We start from the raw sequence: 16,367 nt of genomic DNA, 5'->3' as shown, positions 1-16,367 counted from the left end.
GGGTGGCTCAAGCAATTGGGCTCCTGTCTACCATATGGGAGGTCCAGGGTTCAATACCCAGGGCCGCCTGGTGAGGGCAAGCTGGCCCATGTGGAATGCTGCCCCACACAGGTATGCTGCTTCACATAGGAGTGCTGGCCCACGTGGAGAGCTAACACAGCAAGATGACGCAACAAAAAGCAACACAGGGGAGAGACAATGAGAGATGTAGCAGGCCAGGGAGCTGAGGTGGCTCAAGAAAATGATCACCTCTCTCCCACTCCAGAAGGACCCAGGATTGGTTCCAAGAGCTGCCTAATGAAACTACAAGCAGACACAGAAGAACACACACAGCGAATGGACACAGAGCGCAGGCAATGGAGGGAGGGGGGAGAAATAAATAAATCTTAAAAAAGAAAAAAACTTACTACAAAGCTTCAGTAATAAAAACAGTGTGGTGCTGGCAATAAAAATAGACATATAGACCAAAGAAATAGAACTGAAAATAAACCCACACATCTATGGCCAACTGATTTTTGACAAGGGTACCAAGTACATTAATTGGAGGGGGAAAGTTTCTTCAACAAATGGTACTGGGAAAATTGGATATTTACTTGCAAAAGAAATGAGTTGGACCTCCACCAAACACCATACACAGAAAATTAACTCTAAATGGAAAAAGGATATAAACATAAGAACTAAAACCATAAAACTCTTAGGAGAAAACATAGGGGAAACCTTCATAATCTCGGATTTGGTATATTTCTTAGATACGTCAACAAAAGCAACAAAAGAAAAAGTAGATAAAATGGACTTCATCAAAATTTAAAACTTTTTTACACCAAAGGACAACTTACAGAATAGGATAAAATAACCACCTATTTGATAAGGGCTTAATATCCAAAATATATAAAGAACTGCTATAACTCAACAATAAAAAGGACAAATAACTCAATTTAAAAATGGGCAAAGAACTCAAACAGACATTTTTCCAAAGAAGATATATAAATGGACATATAAGTACATGAAAAGTTGCTCAACATCATTGGTTACCAGGGAAATACAAATCAAAACCACAAAGAGATACCACTTCATACCTATTAGGATGGCTATTGTTGGGGGTGGAAGGAAAATATTAAGTGTTGGTAAGGATATGAAAAAAATGAGAACACTTAAATATTATTGGTGGCATTTTAAAATGGTGCAACCACTGTGGAAATCAGTTTGGCAGCTTTCCAGAAAGTTGAGCATAGAACTACTATGTGACCTAGCAATCCCACTTCTTGGTATATACCAAATAGAATTGAAAGTCCGTAATCATATACTAATGAAAGAGTAATGAACAAGAAGACAAAGAAAAGCTACATCATTTTGGTAGATCCATTTTTAAAATTACTTTTCACTTTATTCCAAAATAAGTTCTTATATATCATAGCAGAAAGAATATGACAGAGTAAATCTTCCAAGTTTAGTAAAAACAATTTTAAATAAAGATTCCAAGCCACAGATTATAAGTAGAACTAAATTAAATTGTCCAAAATACAAGTAAAAACAAGTAATACTTACTACAAAGTTTATTCACAACAGGGATAGGAGGATGGGAGCCATTATCTCCATTTTATAAGTACAGAATTGAGACTCACAGTGGGCAATAATCCACCCAAAGTCTAACACCTATGAGTATCAAAGCCAAGGCCACAGCCTTGACCTGAGCAAATCCAAGGCCCTTCCCAACATGTGAAAGACACAATCACCAGGATCACTGTGTACATCTGCTTAAAAGAGGCCAAATCTGCTAGTGAAGGTGCCTGGGCCCAGAGGACTTAGCACAAAACTGAAAGTCACAAGGAACTTGAAATGCATGTATTGGCATGTTTTAGAACTGTTATAGAAACTGTTCTCAGTTATTCTGGGAAGAAGGGGTGCATTTCTGAGACATCGAGGACCCTGTGGGAGGACAGATCTGGTGGGAAGACTAAAGGATGCCCTGGACCCAGGCTTTTCACTGGGGTGGGTGGGGGTGGCCTGCTCATGGGCACTGGCCCTGTGGCGGAACCAGGCCACCTGGAAGGCTCCTCCATGGAAGCGAATGGGAAGGCCTGACCTGAGTCGGCTGAAGCTGTCCACAGGCTTTCTTCTGATGCAGGCACTTTACTACAAAGCATATCCCTTTGATTTCCTGCATTCATTCATGTGGAGTCTTCTTGATCATTCTCCCTGCCAACCAGTTTTCACCCACAATAGTCCAGGGATTTGGGCCTTTCCACTCCCACAGGATGCATATAGCCCTTGTTTCTAATAATCTCTTGGCACAACTCTGGCATTTCCTCCTCCCCCCTTTACCCTCAACACACACACACACACACACACACACACATACACAACTGCAGAGTTGCCTTCCTTAAATATTCTCTGGTCTCAAAGGGGGCGTTGGTCAATGAAAGGAGGTCATGTTGGCCAAGTAGGGGGTGGGCTATCTGACATGGTAGGAGGGCAGCTTTTCCATAGTCACAGAGCAGATCAAATTAATACTGAAGACGAAAAAGGGGATAGCAAAAACTAAAGGTGATGGGGGCTGTGAGAAGTGGAGTTTGGAAAACTGGGAGGAGAAGTTGCTTGGATAAGAGAAAGCTAGAGGAGAGAGTAAGAAAATCCTGGAGTATTTGAAAATCCTCAAAATAGGGCAAACTGGGTAATGTTTTTCCAATATGCTCAGTGGTTCCCCGGTGCCTCCTTCCTTTTTCACTCAGCCTCTGTAGAAAGTCCCCAGCAAAATGAAGTGGCAAAGCTGAGCACAGGCACAAGGGGTCATATCTGCTCTGAAGACCTCTTCTTTTAAATAAAAAAAAATACATCATTAGCAACTAGCCTGAAGTACAAAGGTTAAAAATTTTGAGAAACTGCCATCAGACGTATCATAATATCTTAAGTAAAATATTAGGCAAAATGAGACTTATTATAAGGGGAAAATGTCACTTCAATATGAAACATGAAGCTCCCAACACCTTGAAGGTTATATGTAATAACCAAGTCTCTGTACTTGGAATTTGGGGCTTATAAGCAGGAGGCCCCTAAGCTTTTCTGGGCTCATATTTAAGGACAAGTTCACCCCTAGGGTTGCAATTTCACAGACTACTATCAATACCTGGATTTATCTTTGGATATCAACATGTTTGATCGCAGACATGAAGAAAGCTTGCCATGAATGTTCCCTTGGTGACAACATGAACATGGGTAACAAACACTGGAGAATAGCTGTTTGACTTTATCAGACAACAGGGGAAGAGACAGTGAGAGAGAAGTAACATTTTGAATGACTACTAAGTAGTGATATTTTCCTTTTATTATTAAATCTTTCCAATGACCACATAAAGCAAGTAATATCATCTTTTGCAAAAGCAAAAAGGGAAGCTTGGTGAGGTTAAATTACTTCTCCAAAGTAATGCAGATGCTCAGTGGCAGGTCTGATGGACTTCCACTGCTATATGACATGATCCTGCCATGTACGGCCCTGTTTGATTTCTACACTGAGATATTCAGAAACAAGGAACTGCTTCCCCTCATGCACAGCCCTTAAGTTTCATTTATGTCCCATCTTACACCAAGGTGGCTTTAACCAACACTTCCATGGAAATCAGGTCTGGCAACTTTTTTGAGAATAGGGGTGTAAAAAAAGAAACACAGAAACCAAGCCCTTTCCCCAAAATCAGCAAAAAAAGCAAATTTCCCACTGAGGCCAGGAAGAGGACCCAGCAGCTCCTTTTAGATGCACAGCAACTCAGCTGGTTCCTCACTGCTTATTAAACCTCAAGATCTGACAGTTGGAATGAATCTTATCAGATCTTTCCTCTAAAGATACAAATCAGTCTGAGAGCTTTCTAGAGCTGCAAATGAATTTTGAATTGGTTAAAAAGTAGTTTGGCTCTCTCTTCACTCCAAGTATATCTCCCTGGATTTTCAGCTCTGTTCCAGCTCCAGGTCCACTCCTTGATTAGGCAGCATCATTCCAGGCTCAGTCTGGGCATAAGCCACCACAAACCATGCCTTCTCTCCATTTCTACAGTAGGATGGTAAGTGTCATGCACAGGTTCCTCACTTCCCGCTACAGTCTTCACATAAATGTGTGTTTCTTCTCTCCCCATCATATTCTCATGTGTGGGTGACCTCCGAGGATTCTTGAGAAAACAAACAGGTTTATAAAAATACAGCAGCAGGCAATTCTGCTTATGGCCAAGATGGAGTAGCAGGAATCTGATTCACTCTCCTGTCTGAAACAACCAAATATCAGACAACATACTTGAAACAATGATTTTTTAAGACACTGGACTTCAGGCAAGGAAGGACAGTGGTCCTTTAAAAACAGAAAACAAACAAGGGAAGGCCAACAATTGTCCCAGCTTACTGCCTTAGGAGAGTTGTCAGACAGCAGTGCATGGATGGGGAACCCAAGCAGAATCCAGCAGATTCCTTGAGCTGAGGAAATGGAGCTTGGTCTGGGAAGACCAAGGGAGCTAGAATTCACAGGGCAGAGTATTAGAGAGGTGAGAGATGCAGAGAGAGGGAAATGTCAAGGTCAGTATGCATGTGAGGAGATTACCTGAGACTGGATATTCCCTTACTTCATAATTTTCTTAGCTTTGAAATCTACTTTATCTGAAATTAATATAGCCACTGAAGTTTCCTTGTGTTTATGTTAGCATAACATATTAATCTATTTGTGTCTTTATATTTAAAGTGTTTTTTTTAAGGCAGTATATAGATGAGTCTTGCTTTTAAAGCCAATTTGACAATCTCTGCCTTTTAATTGGGATATTTAGACCACTTACATATAATGTGATCATCAATATGATTGAGTTTAAAACTACTATCTTAACATTTGTTTTCTATTTGTTCCACCAATTTACTGTTATTTTAAGAATATTTTCCTGTCTTCATTTTTGTCTTGACTTTTCTTAGCCCTTTGTTCTCCCATATAAATTTTAGAATCACCTTGAATTCCAGGAAAAAATGCATTTGGATTTATGTTGGATTACATTTATTGTATAGCTCAATTTGGGTTACTTGACATCATTATGCTATTGAGTCTTTCTATTTAGAAATATAGTATATAATTTCCATTATTTAGGTTTTATGTAGAGTCTTTTACTAAATTTTTATCATTCCCCATAAAGGGATTATATATTTGTTAGAATTATTCCTCAGTATTTTATATATTTGTTATTGCTATTGCAAAATGATATTTTCTAAAAATGCTTTTTCTAATCTTTAATGTTCAGAAATGCAAATTCCTTTTGATAGTGATTTTGTATCCAGTAAACTTGTTAAAATATCTAGTTAATTCTAATAATTTATGTGTAGTTATTTGGCTTTTCTATATAGGCAACTATATCATCTACAAATAATGCAGGTTTTTTTCTTCCTTTCCAGTCTTATACTTTTATTTCTTTTTCTTGTCTATTGCATTGACTAGAACCCTGTACAATACTGACTATAAGTGGTGTTAGTGAGGACCCTTGTTTTGTTTCTGATTTTAAAGAGCATGCTTTCAACATTTTACCCTTTTTATAAAGATGTCTTCTTTCAGGTTAAGGAAGTTCTTATTCTTTTTGGTTTCCTAAGAGTTCATAACACAAATACTGTTGAATAATTTTGAACTCCCTTCTCCTTTTGAGATGATCACATGATTTATTTCATTAAATTTGTTAGTGAAATAAATTACATTAATTGATTTTCTAATATTAAATCAAACTTGCATTTCTGTCCAGTCAATGAGAATTCACTGAGAACCTTCTGTGAGCTTGAACTTCACTTGGTAGTCTCCTTTTTACATATGCTCACATTCTACTTTTCCTGTACATGAAAAGTTTTAAAACCCTTAGCTTGTTTACTATATGAATGATATCTAGAGATTACAAACAAGAGTTCTTACCTCAGATATCTTGGGATTGTCAAAGATGTCAGAAATTTCACATGGTCTCTCAGTTTCCTAAATTGGTACCAAAAAGAAGACAATGATGACAACAATGAAGAAAGAGAAGAAGAAGTAATATTAGTGAAATGCCAGCATTCGACCACTACCATGATTACAAGGAGTGACCCTTAAACCTGGATGCACATTAGAATCACTAGAAAGATTTAAAAACAAAATAAACATAAAACAATTCCCTTCCCCCCACACAAAAATAAACACCAGTGTAAGTTACTTCAAAAATAATCCAGAGTTGAAAGTTTAGAACAGTGGGAGGAGCAGAGATGAAACAAGATTGGCCATGAATTGATAATCGGGTCCTTTACACTATTCTTTCTATTTTTGTATATGTTTAAAAGTATTCATAATTAGTTTTGGTTTGTTTTGTTTAGGTACTGGAGCCAAGGACTGAACCCCGACCTCGTATGTGGGAAGCCGGTGCTCAATCACTAGCCACGTGGGCTCCCCTGAGTTGGTTTGTTCACTGTTTGCTTGTTATTTGTTATTTGTTATCTTTTTAGGAAGGCACTGGGGAACCAAAGCCAGGACCTCCCATATGAGAAGCAGGTGCTCAACCACTTGAGCCACATCTGCTCCCCCATAATAAGTTTTTAAAAAGATGAATGGCACAGCTCTATAGCTCAGAGATTCTGATAGCTCAGAGATTTGGTTTGAGTTGCTGGTGTTTTTTTAGCCTCTTAGGTGATTTTAAAGTGATCTGAAGGTTGAGAAACTCTTACTTAAATAACACCAACCACAATATTTCTTAATGTGTTTAAAGTTTATAGCTTATCAAACACTTTTTCATGATCCCATTTCATCCTTACAACTTTGTCTGCCCAGTAAAATAAGGTGAGTAGGTTTTATGACTCCTGTTTTGGACTTGAACTAACCAAGGCTCAGAAAAGGGTAAGTCTCCTGTCTAGGATCCTGTAACTCATAAAGTGGCAGAGCCAGTATTCAAAGCCAGGTTTTCCATCTCCTTGCTAATGCACACAAGTATGAGAACAACCATGAAGGTTTGTAAATAAGAATGGAATTAGAACCAAGAGTCGACACAATACATTTGTATCACAACCATGGAAACTTGTAGGATATGGCTCTGTGAGGCTTTTTAATTCTTGGCATGGTCCCCAGAAGAATCTGGCATTTGGGGGGTAGGAATCTGAATTGTGTGTGCTGAAATGTAAAAAATGGCAAAGATAAATAGAAATACTTTGGGACATATCCCCACCCTAGATACCCAAGCACCTTTTGGCCTCCTGTCTTTCCTAAGATTGTCTCTGTCCTCTCTTTGTGACGCTTGAGCCCTTTTGTTTCTCTGCCTTAGCAAACACACCCACTGTACAGATACCAGTTTGCCACGGCAACAAGCATCCCTTTCCACTGCTGCTCTTGGCCTCAACCAAGTGCCATCCTTGTTGCCATCAATTTCCTCCATTGACCTGAGGGTTGTGCTGACAATATCACCTCTGCCTTGATTTTACTATCGTAAGTGTGAGATCACAGAAACTTCTACCCTCTTCTCCCCAGGAAACAGACATGGGTCCTGAATTCTGACAGCCTTAGCCTAGAAGCCAATTCACTGAAATACTGATTCCTAGTAGCCCACCCAGACCCAAAGAACCTGGTAATCACCTCGGTGGACTCACTGCTGCTTCTTCTCCGGTGCAGCACGGTGAGGACTAACGCCACCAGCAGGGCTGTGGCCACCAGGGAAGGGATGCCTGCCGCTAATCCAAGAGACGGCCCACAGTCCTGGCACGGGAGAAAAGCACATGGTGAGGGAAGCCCAGGTCCTCCGAGAATAAAGGAAATGGTTGATTGATTGAAAATAAATCAAAACAAAAAACCTGTATGGCCCCTAAATGTCACATACAAAATCAAAAGGGTAATGAAATACTGTGCAAAAAATGTTTGCAAGGTACATGACAAATGACTTATTTTCATAGGATTTAATTTACACATCTTACATCAATTAGAAAAGTGCAATAAGCCAATAACAAAATAGGCAAAGGATATGACCAGGCCATTCCTAGGAACAGAACCATGAATATCTAATCAACTTGAGATACAATTCAAAGCAACAATTAGATACCATTTTACCCACCAACTTAGCAAAAGAGTAAAAGAGTTTATAATACCTCATACTGTTTTATTTAATATACTTTATTTTTTAAAAGATATTTATATTACATAAATGTTACATAAAAAATGTAGGGGAGTAGGGGATTCCCATATGCCCCGCTCCCTAGCCCTCCCACATTTTCCCACTTTAACAGCATCCTTCATTAGTGTGGCACATTTGTTACAACTGATGAACACGTTTTGGAGCATTGTCACTAAGCATGGATTATAGTTTACATTGTAGTTTACTCTCTCCCACACAATTTTCTAAGTTACGTCAAGATACATAATGGCCTGTACCTGTCATTGCAATGTCATTCAGGACAAGTCCCAAGTCCCGAAAATGCCCAAATATTAAACTTGTTTTTCCCTCTCCTTCCCCTCAGAACCTCCAGGGGCCACTGCCTCCACATCAATGACTTAAGTTCTTCCATTACTAGAATCACAATAGATCTATACCTCATACTGTTTTTTTTATTTAACTATTTTTTGTCTTTTTTAATATTACATTCAAAAAAAGTGAGGTCCCCATATACCCCACACCTCCCTCACCTCACTCCTCCCCCCATAGCAACAACCTCCTCCATCATCATGAGACATTCATTGCATTTGGTGAATACATCTCTGAGCACCGCTGCACCTCATGGTCAATGGTCCACATCATAGCCCACACTCATACTCATACTGTTTTGATGTGAATTCTTTTGATTTATTCATGCTAAATACATTAGCCAATTAATTTTCAAATTCCTGCTTTGATCCAAGTGGAAATAGCCATTTTTGTAGCCACATGTTTTCAGATTTGTAGATCATCTGGAAATATTGAATATAACCTACAGAATACCTATAAATGTGCATCTCATTTAATGCTGAATTTTTAGTATATAGTTTAATATTTTTAATATATAGTTTAATGGTTTTGCATATAAGAACACATCCATGTAACTAGCTCCCAAATCAAGAAGCAATATTGCCAGCACCCCAAAATCCCCTCATGCTTCTTCCAGTCACCCCAACAGTTACCGCCATCCTGACTTCTAGCACCATAGATTAGTTTTCTCTGTGTTTGAACTTTATATAGATAGTATGTACACTTTGCAAAATCCACTTATGATTTATTAGTGTTCTTCACTTTTGAGCTTAATTGGTCATAAGAGTAATTATGAAGCCAGGTCCTATGTGTTTGGTGACAGTTCACATAGCAAATTTTATCTAATCCTCAAAGCAAATACACAAGAGAGGTAGAGCATTATTATCCTCATTTTATAATTAAGCCAAGGCTCTACAATTTAAGAGATATACTTACTGCTTCTTTCCCACCTGTAACAACTGGGGAGGAAGTCTGTGTAGAAAAAGAACATGCATCTTAAGAAAAAGAATCTAGAATATGCATTACACAAGACAGTGTATCATGGTTAAACTATCATGCCTAAAGATCATCCCTTTCCTAAACTTTCTACTAAAAAATTCTGCAAAGTAGAACATTACTTCACTGCTTCTCAGGTGAGATTTGGAATGAGATTCAGCTGCAATGACAGAGAATACAAGTGCTTCCTTTACCCTGTGGTTTTGCCAAAACACATTTTTCAGCTCCACAAGGCTTTCTCCTGCCCCTTGTCCTCCCAACCTCCTTGCACAATTTGGGCCCACTTGACCCTGTTTCTAGAAGGGTAACAAATACAAGTGCTAGCAGAAGCAAGGGTCTTTGAGGAAATCTTACTCGTTTTCAAACAGTCATAGACACAATTGGCTTTGGCGGTGTCTGAGTTTGCAAAGTGTCCATGCTCCAGGATAATAATTCCACATCAAATGAGTCCATTACATGCTTCTGGCTCACATCTTCACTCAAGGAGGGACATTGGATTCACTGGTTTTGACATATTTTACATGAGAGTCTGGCCTTGATGCATAAATCTCAGGCAGCACGTTCACACTAGCAACTAAGGCTTATACATGAAATGTTCTGCTGTGGAGTTAAGAGGGCAGGCCCTGGGCTCGCTTGCAGGGTGGAATGGTGATTTCTCCACTCACAAGATGGAACTGAGGGCCTTGGTTTCCTCATATATAAAATAGGGATGATATGGCTGCAGACTTGGCCCGGTGGATAGGGCGTCCGCCTACCACATGGAGGTCCGCGGTTCAAACCCCGGGCCTCTTTGACCCATGTGGAGCTGGCCCATGCGCAGTGCTGATGCGCGCAAGGAGTGCCCTGCCACGCAGAGGTGTCCCCCGCATAGGGGAGCCCCACGCGCAAGGAGTGCACCCATAAGGAGAGCCGCCCAGCACGAAAGAAAGTGCAGCCTGCCCAAGAATGGTACTGCACACACAGAGAGCTGACACAACAAGATGACGCAACAAAAAGAAACACAGATTCCCGTGCCGCTGACAACAACAGAAGCGGACAAAGAAGACGCAGCGAAGAGACAAAGAGAACAGACAACCAGGGTGGAAGGGGGAAGGGGAGAGAAATAAATAAATCTTAAAAAAAAAAAAGTTAAAAAAATAAAATAAAATAGGGATGATAGAAGCCACCTCTAGGCTTGTTAAGAGAATAAAATGAGCACAGAAGTATAAGTTTTTGTCATCCCTCTCAACTTCACAAAAAGCAGTTTACACCTATTTGATTAATCCTTGCATCAAACTCCATGAAAACACTGGAGTCCCATGGACTTTTGACAGTTATCCCATTTTTACTAACACTAAAATAGATGTCAGGGAAGTTACAGGACTTGTCCAAGTTTCCAGATAACAATCGCTCTCCCCTGAACGCAGGTGTTTAAATCCCAAGCCTGTGCCTCGTTCCCAGAGAAAGCCCTCAGAGGAGAGCCCCCACGGCCAGGCCCTGACACTTGAATGGGTCCACTTTTACCAAACCCTACTGCCCCATCCCCCAACATTACCTCAACCCTGCACCCACCTCAAGAGCTCTATTTCTCCTGGGGAGAGGCTGCTGTTGTTTCAGTTAAGGCTTTTCTGTCAGCAGGTTACAGAAACCCACTTGGGCCAGCTTTGGCCAAAAAAATGGGAATTTGCTGTATGGATGCGCGGCAGAGCGCGAGGCCAGGCCTGGAGCTGGGAACTTGGAGCTCATCCCGAGCCTCGCCTGGCCCCAGCTGGGCCGGTTGCGCGGCTCTCACCCCCACTGCCCCAGGCAAATGCTCCTTGCTTCTCTGAGTCATCTTCATGGGACAAAATGAGCCAGGCAAAGACCATACCTGGGCCTCTACAGACTCACTGGGTTCAGGCAGCTAGTGAGAAAAGTCCCACAGTGACCGCAGGAAAAGTTTTGATGGGTGAGGAGAGAGGCAGGAGGATGTGTCTGGGGACAACAGGCAGAGGCTGAAGCCGGGGACAGGCAAATCAGCAAGGTTCAGAGGGGAGTGTGTCAGGAGAGAGAGGAGGCTCCAGGGAAGGCAGGAGGCAAAGGTCCAGAAGCCTGGCAGTGAGCCACAAGCTGCGAACTTTTTTCCACTCTTGAGAATCATGCCCCCACAGGGCACTGGGAATGAGCACTGGATTAGGAGTCCTCTCGCTACTTAGATTCAGTTTATCTACTTTGAATAACCATATAACATAACAGAAAATTGTGGGACCTCCAAACCCACTGAATGACTGGGCCAGGAAAAGGCCTAGCTCAGTCGTAGCTGCATTACTGGTCAGAAAACAACCCTGTTGTCTTTACACCACATGAGAGCAGAAGATGGAAGATCAGCTAGAAGAAATAGCACGTGATCATCCTCAATTATGTTTATAAAGACTGATATATAATGGAAAATATTTATGATATAAAGTTATATGTAGAGTAGAAACACAGTAGGGCAAAGACAACAAAAGTTAAAATTATGTCAAGTCAAAAAGGACTGGGAGGAGCTATACCAAAAAGTTTTTTTTACTGATGGGTATTTAGGTGGTTTTTATTCTAGTTTCCTTATATTTCATAATGTGTATTATGGAAAATATTTTCCATACTATATTTATGATTGAAAAAATTTCTCAGCACCTGCCTTCCCCCCTCCCTGCTATTCATAAATGTCTTTGAAAACCTTTGTAAAGCCCCCACTTATCACTGTACGTGAAGTGTGTGTGATGGCGTTCTGGATGGCATAACTTCTGCAATGGACTCCCCTGACTTACCTGCTAAGTGGGGACTGATGTACTTACTGTGTTAGCTGGCAGTGTGAAGTTTAGGGAAAATCCCTGAAAGAGACAAAGAAACATTAAAGTTCTCAGGAGTGACCATACAGGCTCTCAACCCTCCCGCAAATGTCACAAGTCCTGGTTGGTCCCAAGAGAACTATTGATCAGGTAGGATCTGCCAGCTGTGTCTTTGCACCCAGTCTTGGCACCAAGTCCCTTCCCTGCCTGTATGGGAACAATGGGTGGGCCTTCCTCTGACTCAGCTGGTGATACTTTCTGGCCCTCGCTCCCCTGGCTGAAGTGGTCTTCTCTCCACTTACTGGACTCACAGCCCTGTGTCCAGCCATCCTTGGTTAATGGCCCCCTGGCTGGATGCTCAAGCAGCACCAACCCTCCTGGACCCCCAGGGCGTGGCCTTCACTCCAGCTCCTGATATTCCCCCATGACCCTGTCATCCTAGAAACAATGCATATGCTAAGCTTTAAATGAAAAGTTATCCAACACCAGGAATATTAATATTCTAAACGATTAAAGAATCCAAAAGACTCATAAGAGTTTAGACTTGAAGTGCTTCAAAGACCACTTACCTCCAAACCCTCATTTTACAGAAGAGGAAACTGAGAATCAGGGACTCATCAGAAGTATCCTTGTGGATAAATGAAAGCTGTTATAGTCTCCACTTCTTAAAACAGGCCAAATGGGTTCTGACCATGTGATTCAAATCCAACTCCAAAGATGATACTAGAGGAATCCCACTATATGCAAAATTGATGAAGTACCTATTTTAGCTAGTTTACTGGGGGTTGGAGCTCAGGTGGGTAACTGAATGAGAAAATTTTTTGTAAATGAAAAATGTTTTTTAAGCACCTACAACATATTGTCCCCCCATCTCCTGTACCAAAGAGCATGATGCTTCAACCAAGAGGTCCCGTCTAGTTAGCACATGTCCATAGTGACTTCACTTACTTCTTTATCTCTAAAGAACAAGGCACTCTTACTTTGTAGAAGAGGAAACCAAAACTCAAGAATGTGAATAGGTTGCCCAAGTGCACACTAGTTAGCTGTCACCAGACCCAGGTTTTCTGGTGACAGACCACTCTCTACCACTCCACAAGGTTTCTACACAGTATCCTACAGTTTCTGTGGATGAGTATGAGCCTTTGGGCTCAGAGCTCTATTCACCCTCTCTTCCAGGACAATGTAAGAGCCATCTTAGGTCAGGGTCCTTTTGCTCAAGGGACTAACCCCTACCCTTCATGCTTATACTGACCAAGCCCACAGATGCTGCAGGGACACAGCTGCCCAGAGCCTTATCTCATCAGTGAGTACTGGGTACGGATGTCAGCAGGCCCAAGACAAAGCTTCCTTTGGGCATTCAGCAGAGGGGGAGGGAGGCAGCAACTAGTGGGTGATTACAGGCATTGTTTATCAACATTTAGATGACGAAGATTTTGGCCAATTTCAGAAAGACATTCATGTTTTGTAGAAACACGCTACAGTGCTGTCATGAAGAAAACAATATTATACAGACTCGGGTAGAGGAGAATCTGATGCAGTGCCCTGTAGGGAGGCAGCTGGGTGGGTTGGGGCAAGCCTGGGCTTTGAGGCACCTGACTTGGACTTGAGTCCTAAGTCAGCCTCTTAGTAGTTGTGTGGTCTTGGACAAGTCACCCAGCCTCTCTGGTCTCCATTTCCTCACCACAGATCTACTATCTCGGGCTCAGTTTTCCCATCCACAAAATGGGGATACTATTAACTTGGTCAGCCTACTTCAAAGGATAAGCCCAAAAGAGTTCATGTCTGCAGCAGTTCCTTTTAAACTTGAAAATGCTCCAGGAGTGTGAGGGATCATATGGTACTGTCTTCTTTGTGGCCAGCCCTGCACAAAGTTAGGCACGGTGAAGTCACATGGGAAATTCTTGTTGGATGGAATTGCATGCATGGATTAGCAATATTCCAACTACCAGAATTTGATACAATACACTTATGGCTAAGACTAGTCTGCGTACTATGTAATATCTCTGTATGACTCTGAAGGCACTTTAGGGTCTCAGTGGCTGAGTGTCACTCGTTATGAGTTTGCCACTTGTGAGAGACCAGAAGGAGAGACGGGGGATAATACTCACTAATACTGAAGTAGTGCTGCATGTCTAACCTCCCCATGAGGTTATCCCTACATCAGAGGTGCCAGCACTGAGACCAAGAAAGGTTTCTCAAGGTCACCAGGTTTCTGAAGTGGTACAGATCAGGCTGTATTGTAGATCTTCCTACCTGCAGAGCCTGAATTGAACTCCTTTCAATAATCCCTAGATAATAAAGGAATCACAGAAACCTCTCCTATTTTCCCTTCTAATTTAGGAAACTTCATTTGATGTTTTGTTTGCTAAGTTTTAAATGAAATGTTAGCCAACACCAGGAATACTAACTGAGTCACAACCAAATATATATCCCAAGTCCAAAAGAAAGGTGGAAAGATTCTGATAGAACTTATTAACATCCATGTTACTGATAACATAGCAAAAAGCAGATTGATCAAAGAAGAAAGATAAAGCCATCGATCAGATCCATTGCATCCACTAGGAAATGAACTTAGCTGAATCATCCCACTCAGGACCCTGGTTTGAGTTTTAAAAACAAAACCTTAATATTAAAACAAAAGATGAGATCAGCAACAATTAGGCGAGAATTTTAAAAAATGATTAGCATTTTGCACACAGGAAAATACTAATGATGAAGCCCCTTGATATCACTGATCAAGGGTAGAGTTGTATTTGATTGAGTTAAAAGACATGAGCTTTAAAAACCTGAGAATTGTCTTTTTTATAGAGAGAAATCAAGAGAAATTTTATAGGGAGAAATTTTTAGGCTGAGAAAAGATGTTAGCTCACTCACCATTCCTGACATCCTCCCAAGAACCTCCTCCAAACACTGTCCTTGGCAACCTTCTGCCTTGCTGGTGTTATTGGCTTGTGTCTCCCATTTGTAGGAATGTCCAGCTGGGAGAGCAAAGGCAGTAGGATGAGAGAGAGTCATGGCAAGCCATTTATTGTCAGAGGAGGAGCCAACTCCTTAGCCCACCCCTTGATAGTGATGATCTCCTTTGTATGTCACAAGGAATCCACCCTCTTCGCCTTCATTTTCTGTCCTGACTGTTCAGGCCCCTTCCTCTGGCTATACCTCGGTCTCAGCCAAGAAGACACTGCTGCCTGAGAGCTTGGAAGCTTCTGCAGCCAGCAGGTCTTTGGAAATAATAGGTTACACCAGACTGAGTCTGGCCTCCCCACCTCCTTGACAGGGATCAGGTCTTAACCACTTTCTTAGCAATGTCGGAGTCAACAGCTACCAGCATCAATGTAGACAATGTGGGAGATGGGCACTGAGCCTGCTGGCTTCTTGAGGCAGGGATCTAGCTGCCACAATAAACACATCAGTCAATGAGATTGCCTGGAAGCCTCCTTGAGCTGGAGGAAGCAGCTGACATCGGATGCTGCATATTTCTTATGATTTCTCTGTTCTAGGTTAACTGCTTTAAAACTGTGAGAGAACTGGGTTTTTTAAAAAGATTTATTTTTTAAATTTATTTCTCCCCCTCCCCCTCATTGTTTTGCACTTGCTGAGTGTTGTGTCCTTAGGAGGCACCAGGAACTGAACCCGGGACCTCTGATGTGGGAGGGAGGTATCTAATTGCTTGAGCCACCTCCATTCCCTGATTTGTTGTATCTCTCATTATGTTTTTTCTTCTTGGGTCTCCTGTTGCATCATCTTGTTGCATCAGCTTGCTGCACCTGCCTGTCAGGTCAGCTCACTGTCTTGCTCATTTTGTTGTTGTTTCTCTTTAGGAGGCATCAGGAACCTCTGTTCACTGCTTTATTGTGTCTCCCGTTATGTTTTCTTCTTGTGTCTCTTGTTGCATCATCTTGTTGGGTCAGCTTGCCATGCCTGCCCATTGTGCCAGCCTGCTGTCTTCTTTAGGAGGCTCTGGGACCTGAACCATGGACCTCCCATGTGGTAGGCAAGAGCTCAGTCACCTGAGCCACATCCACTTCCCATGAAAGAACTGTTTTAACAACAGAATGAACAGAACAGTAATTTGGTCATTTAAATGAATACATTCACTCATTCATTTATTCAGCAAATCGTGACACAGGCTATACAT

The 16,367-nt window shown here is 41.5% G+C and overlaps 1 protein-coding gene across 2 annotated transcripts; it reads right to left on the bottom strand.

Annotated features, from left to right (window-relative positions):
- Nucleotides 1-1,362: 1,362 nt before the first annotated feature.
- OPALIN (oligodendrocytic myelin paranodal and inner loop protein) lies at nucleotides 1,363-15,391 on the bottom strand. Of its 2 annotated transcripts, none has more exons than XM_058298670.1 (6): nucleotides 15,104-15,391; nucleotides 12,236-12,271; nucleotides 9,381-9,416; nucleotides 7,586-7,705; nucleotides 5,909-5,965; nucleotides 1,363-4,247 (listed from the first exon to the last, which is right to left on the bottom strand). In XM_058298670.1, exons 1-6 carry the CDS (start codon nucleotides 15,242-15,244, stop codon nucleotides 4,236-4,238), a joined length of 402 nt encoding a protein of 133 aa, XP_058154653.1. In that variant the 5' UTR covers nucleotides 15,245-15,391; the 3' UTR covers nucleotides 1,363-4,235. The 2 variants fall into 2 exon arrangements, with proteins under 2 accessions (XP_058154653.1, XP_058154652.1); XM_058298669.1 differs by having other exon boundaries at nucleotides 1,363-4,154.
- Between the last annotated feature and the right edge of the window lie 976 nt (nucleotides 15,392-16,367).

Source organism: Dasypus novemcinctus, chromosome 6 (assembly GCF_030445035.2).
Source record: "Dasypus novemcinctus isolate mDasNov1 chromosome 6, mDasNov1.1.hap2, whole genome shotgun sequence".
Lineage (NCBI taxonomy): Eukaryota > Metazoa > Chordata > Mammalia > Cingulata > Dasypodidae > Dasypus > Dasypus novemcinctus.
This window is presented reverse-complemented; position numbering and strand designations above follow the sequence as displayed.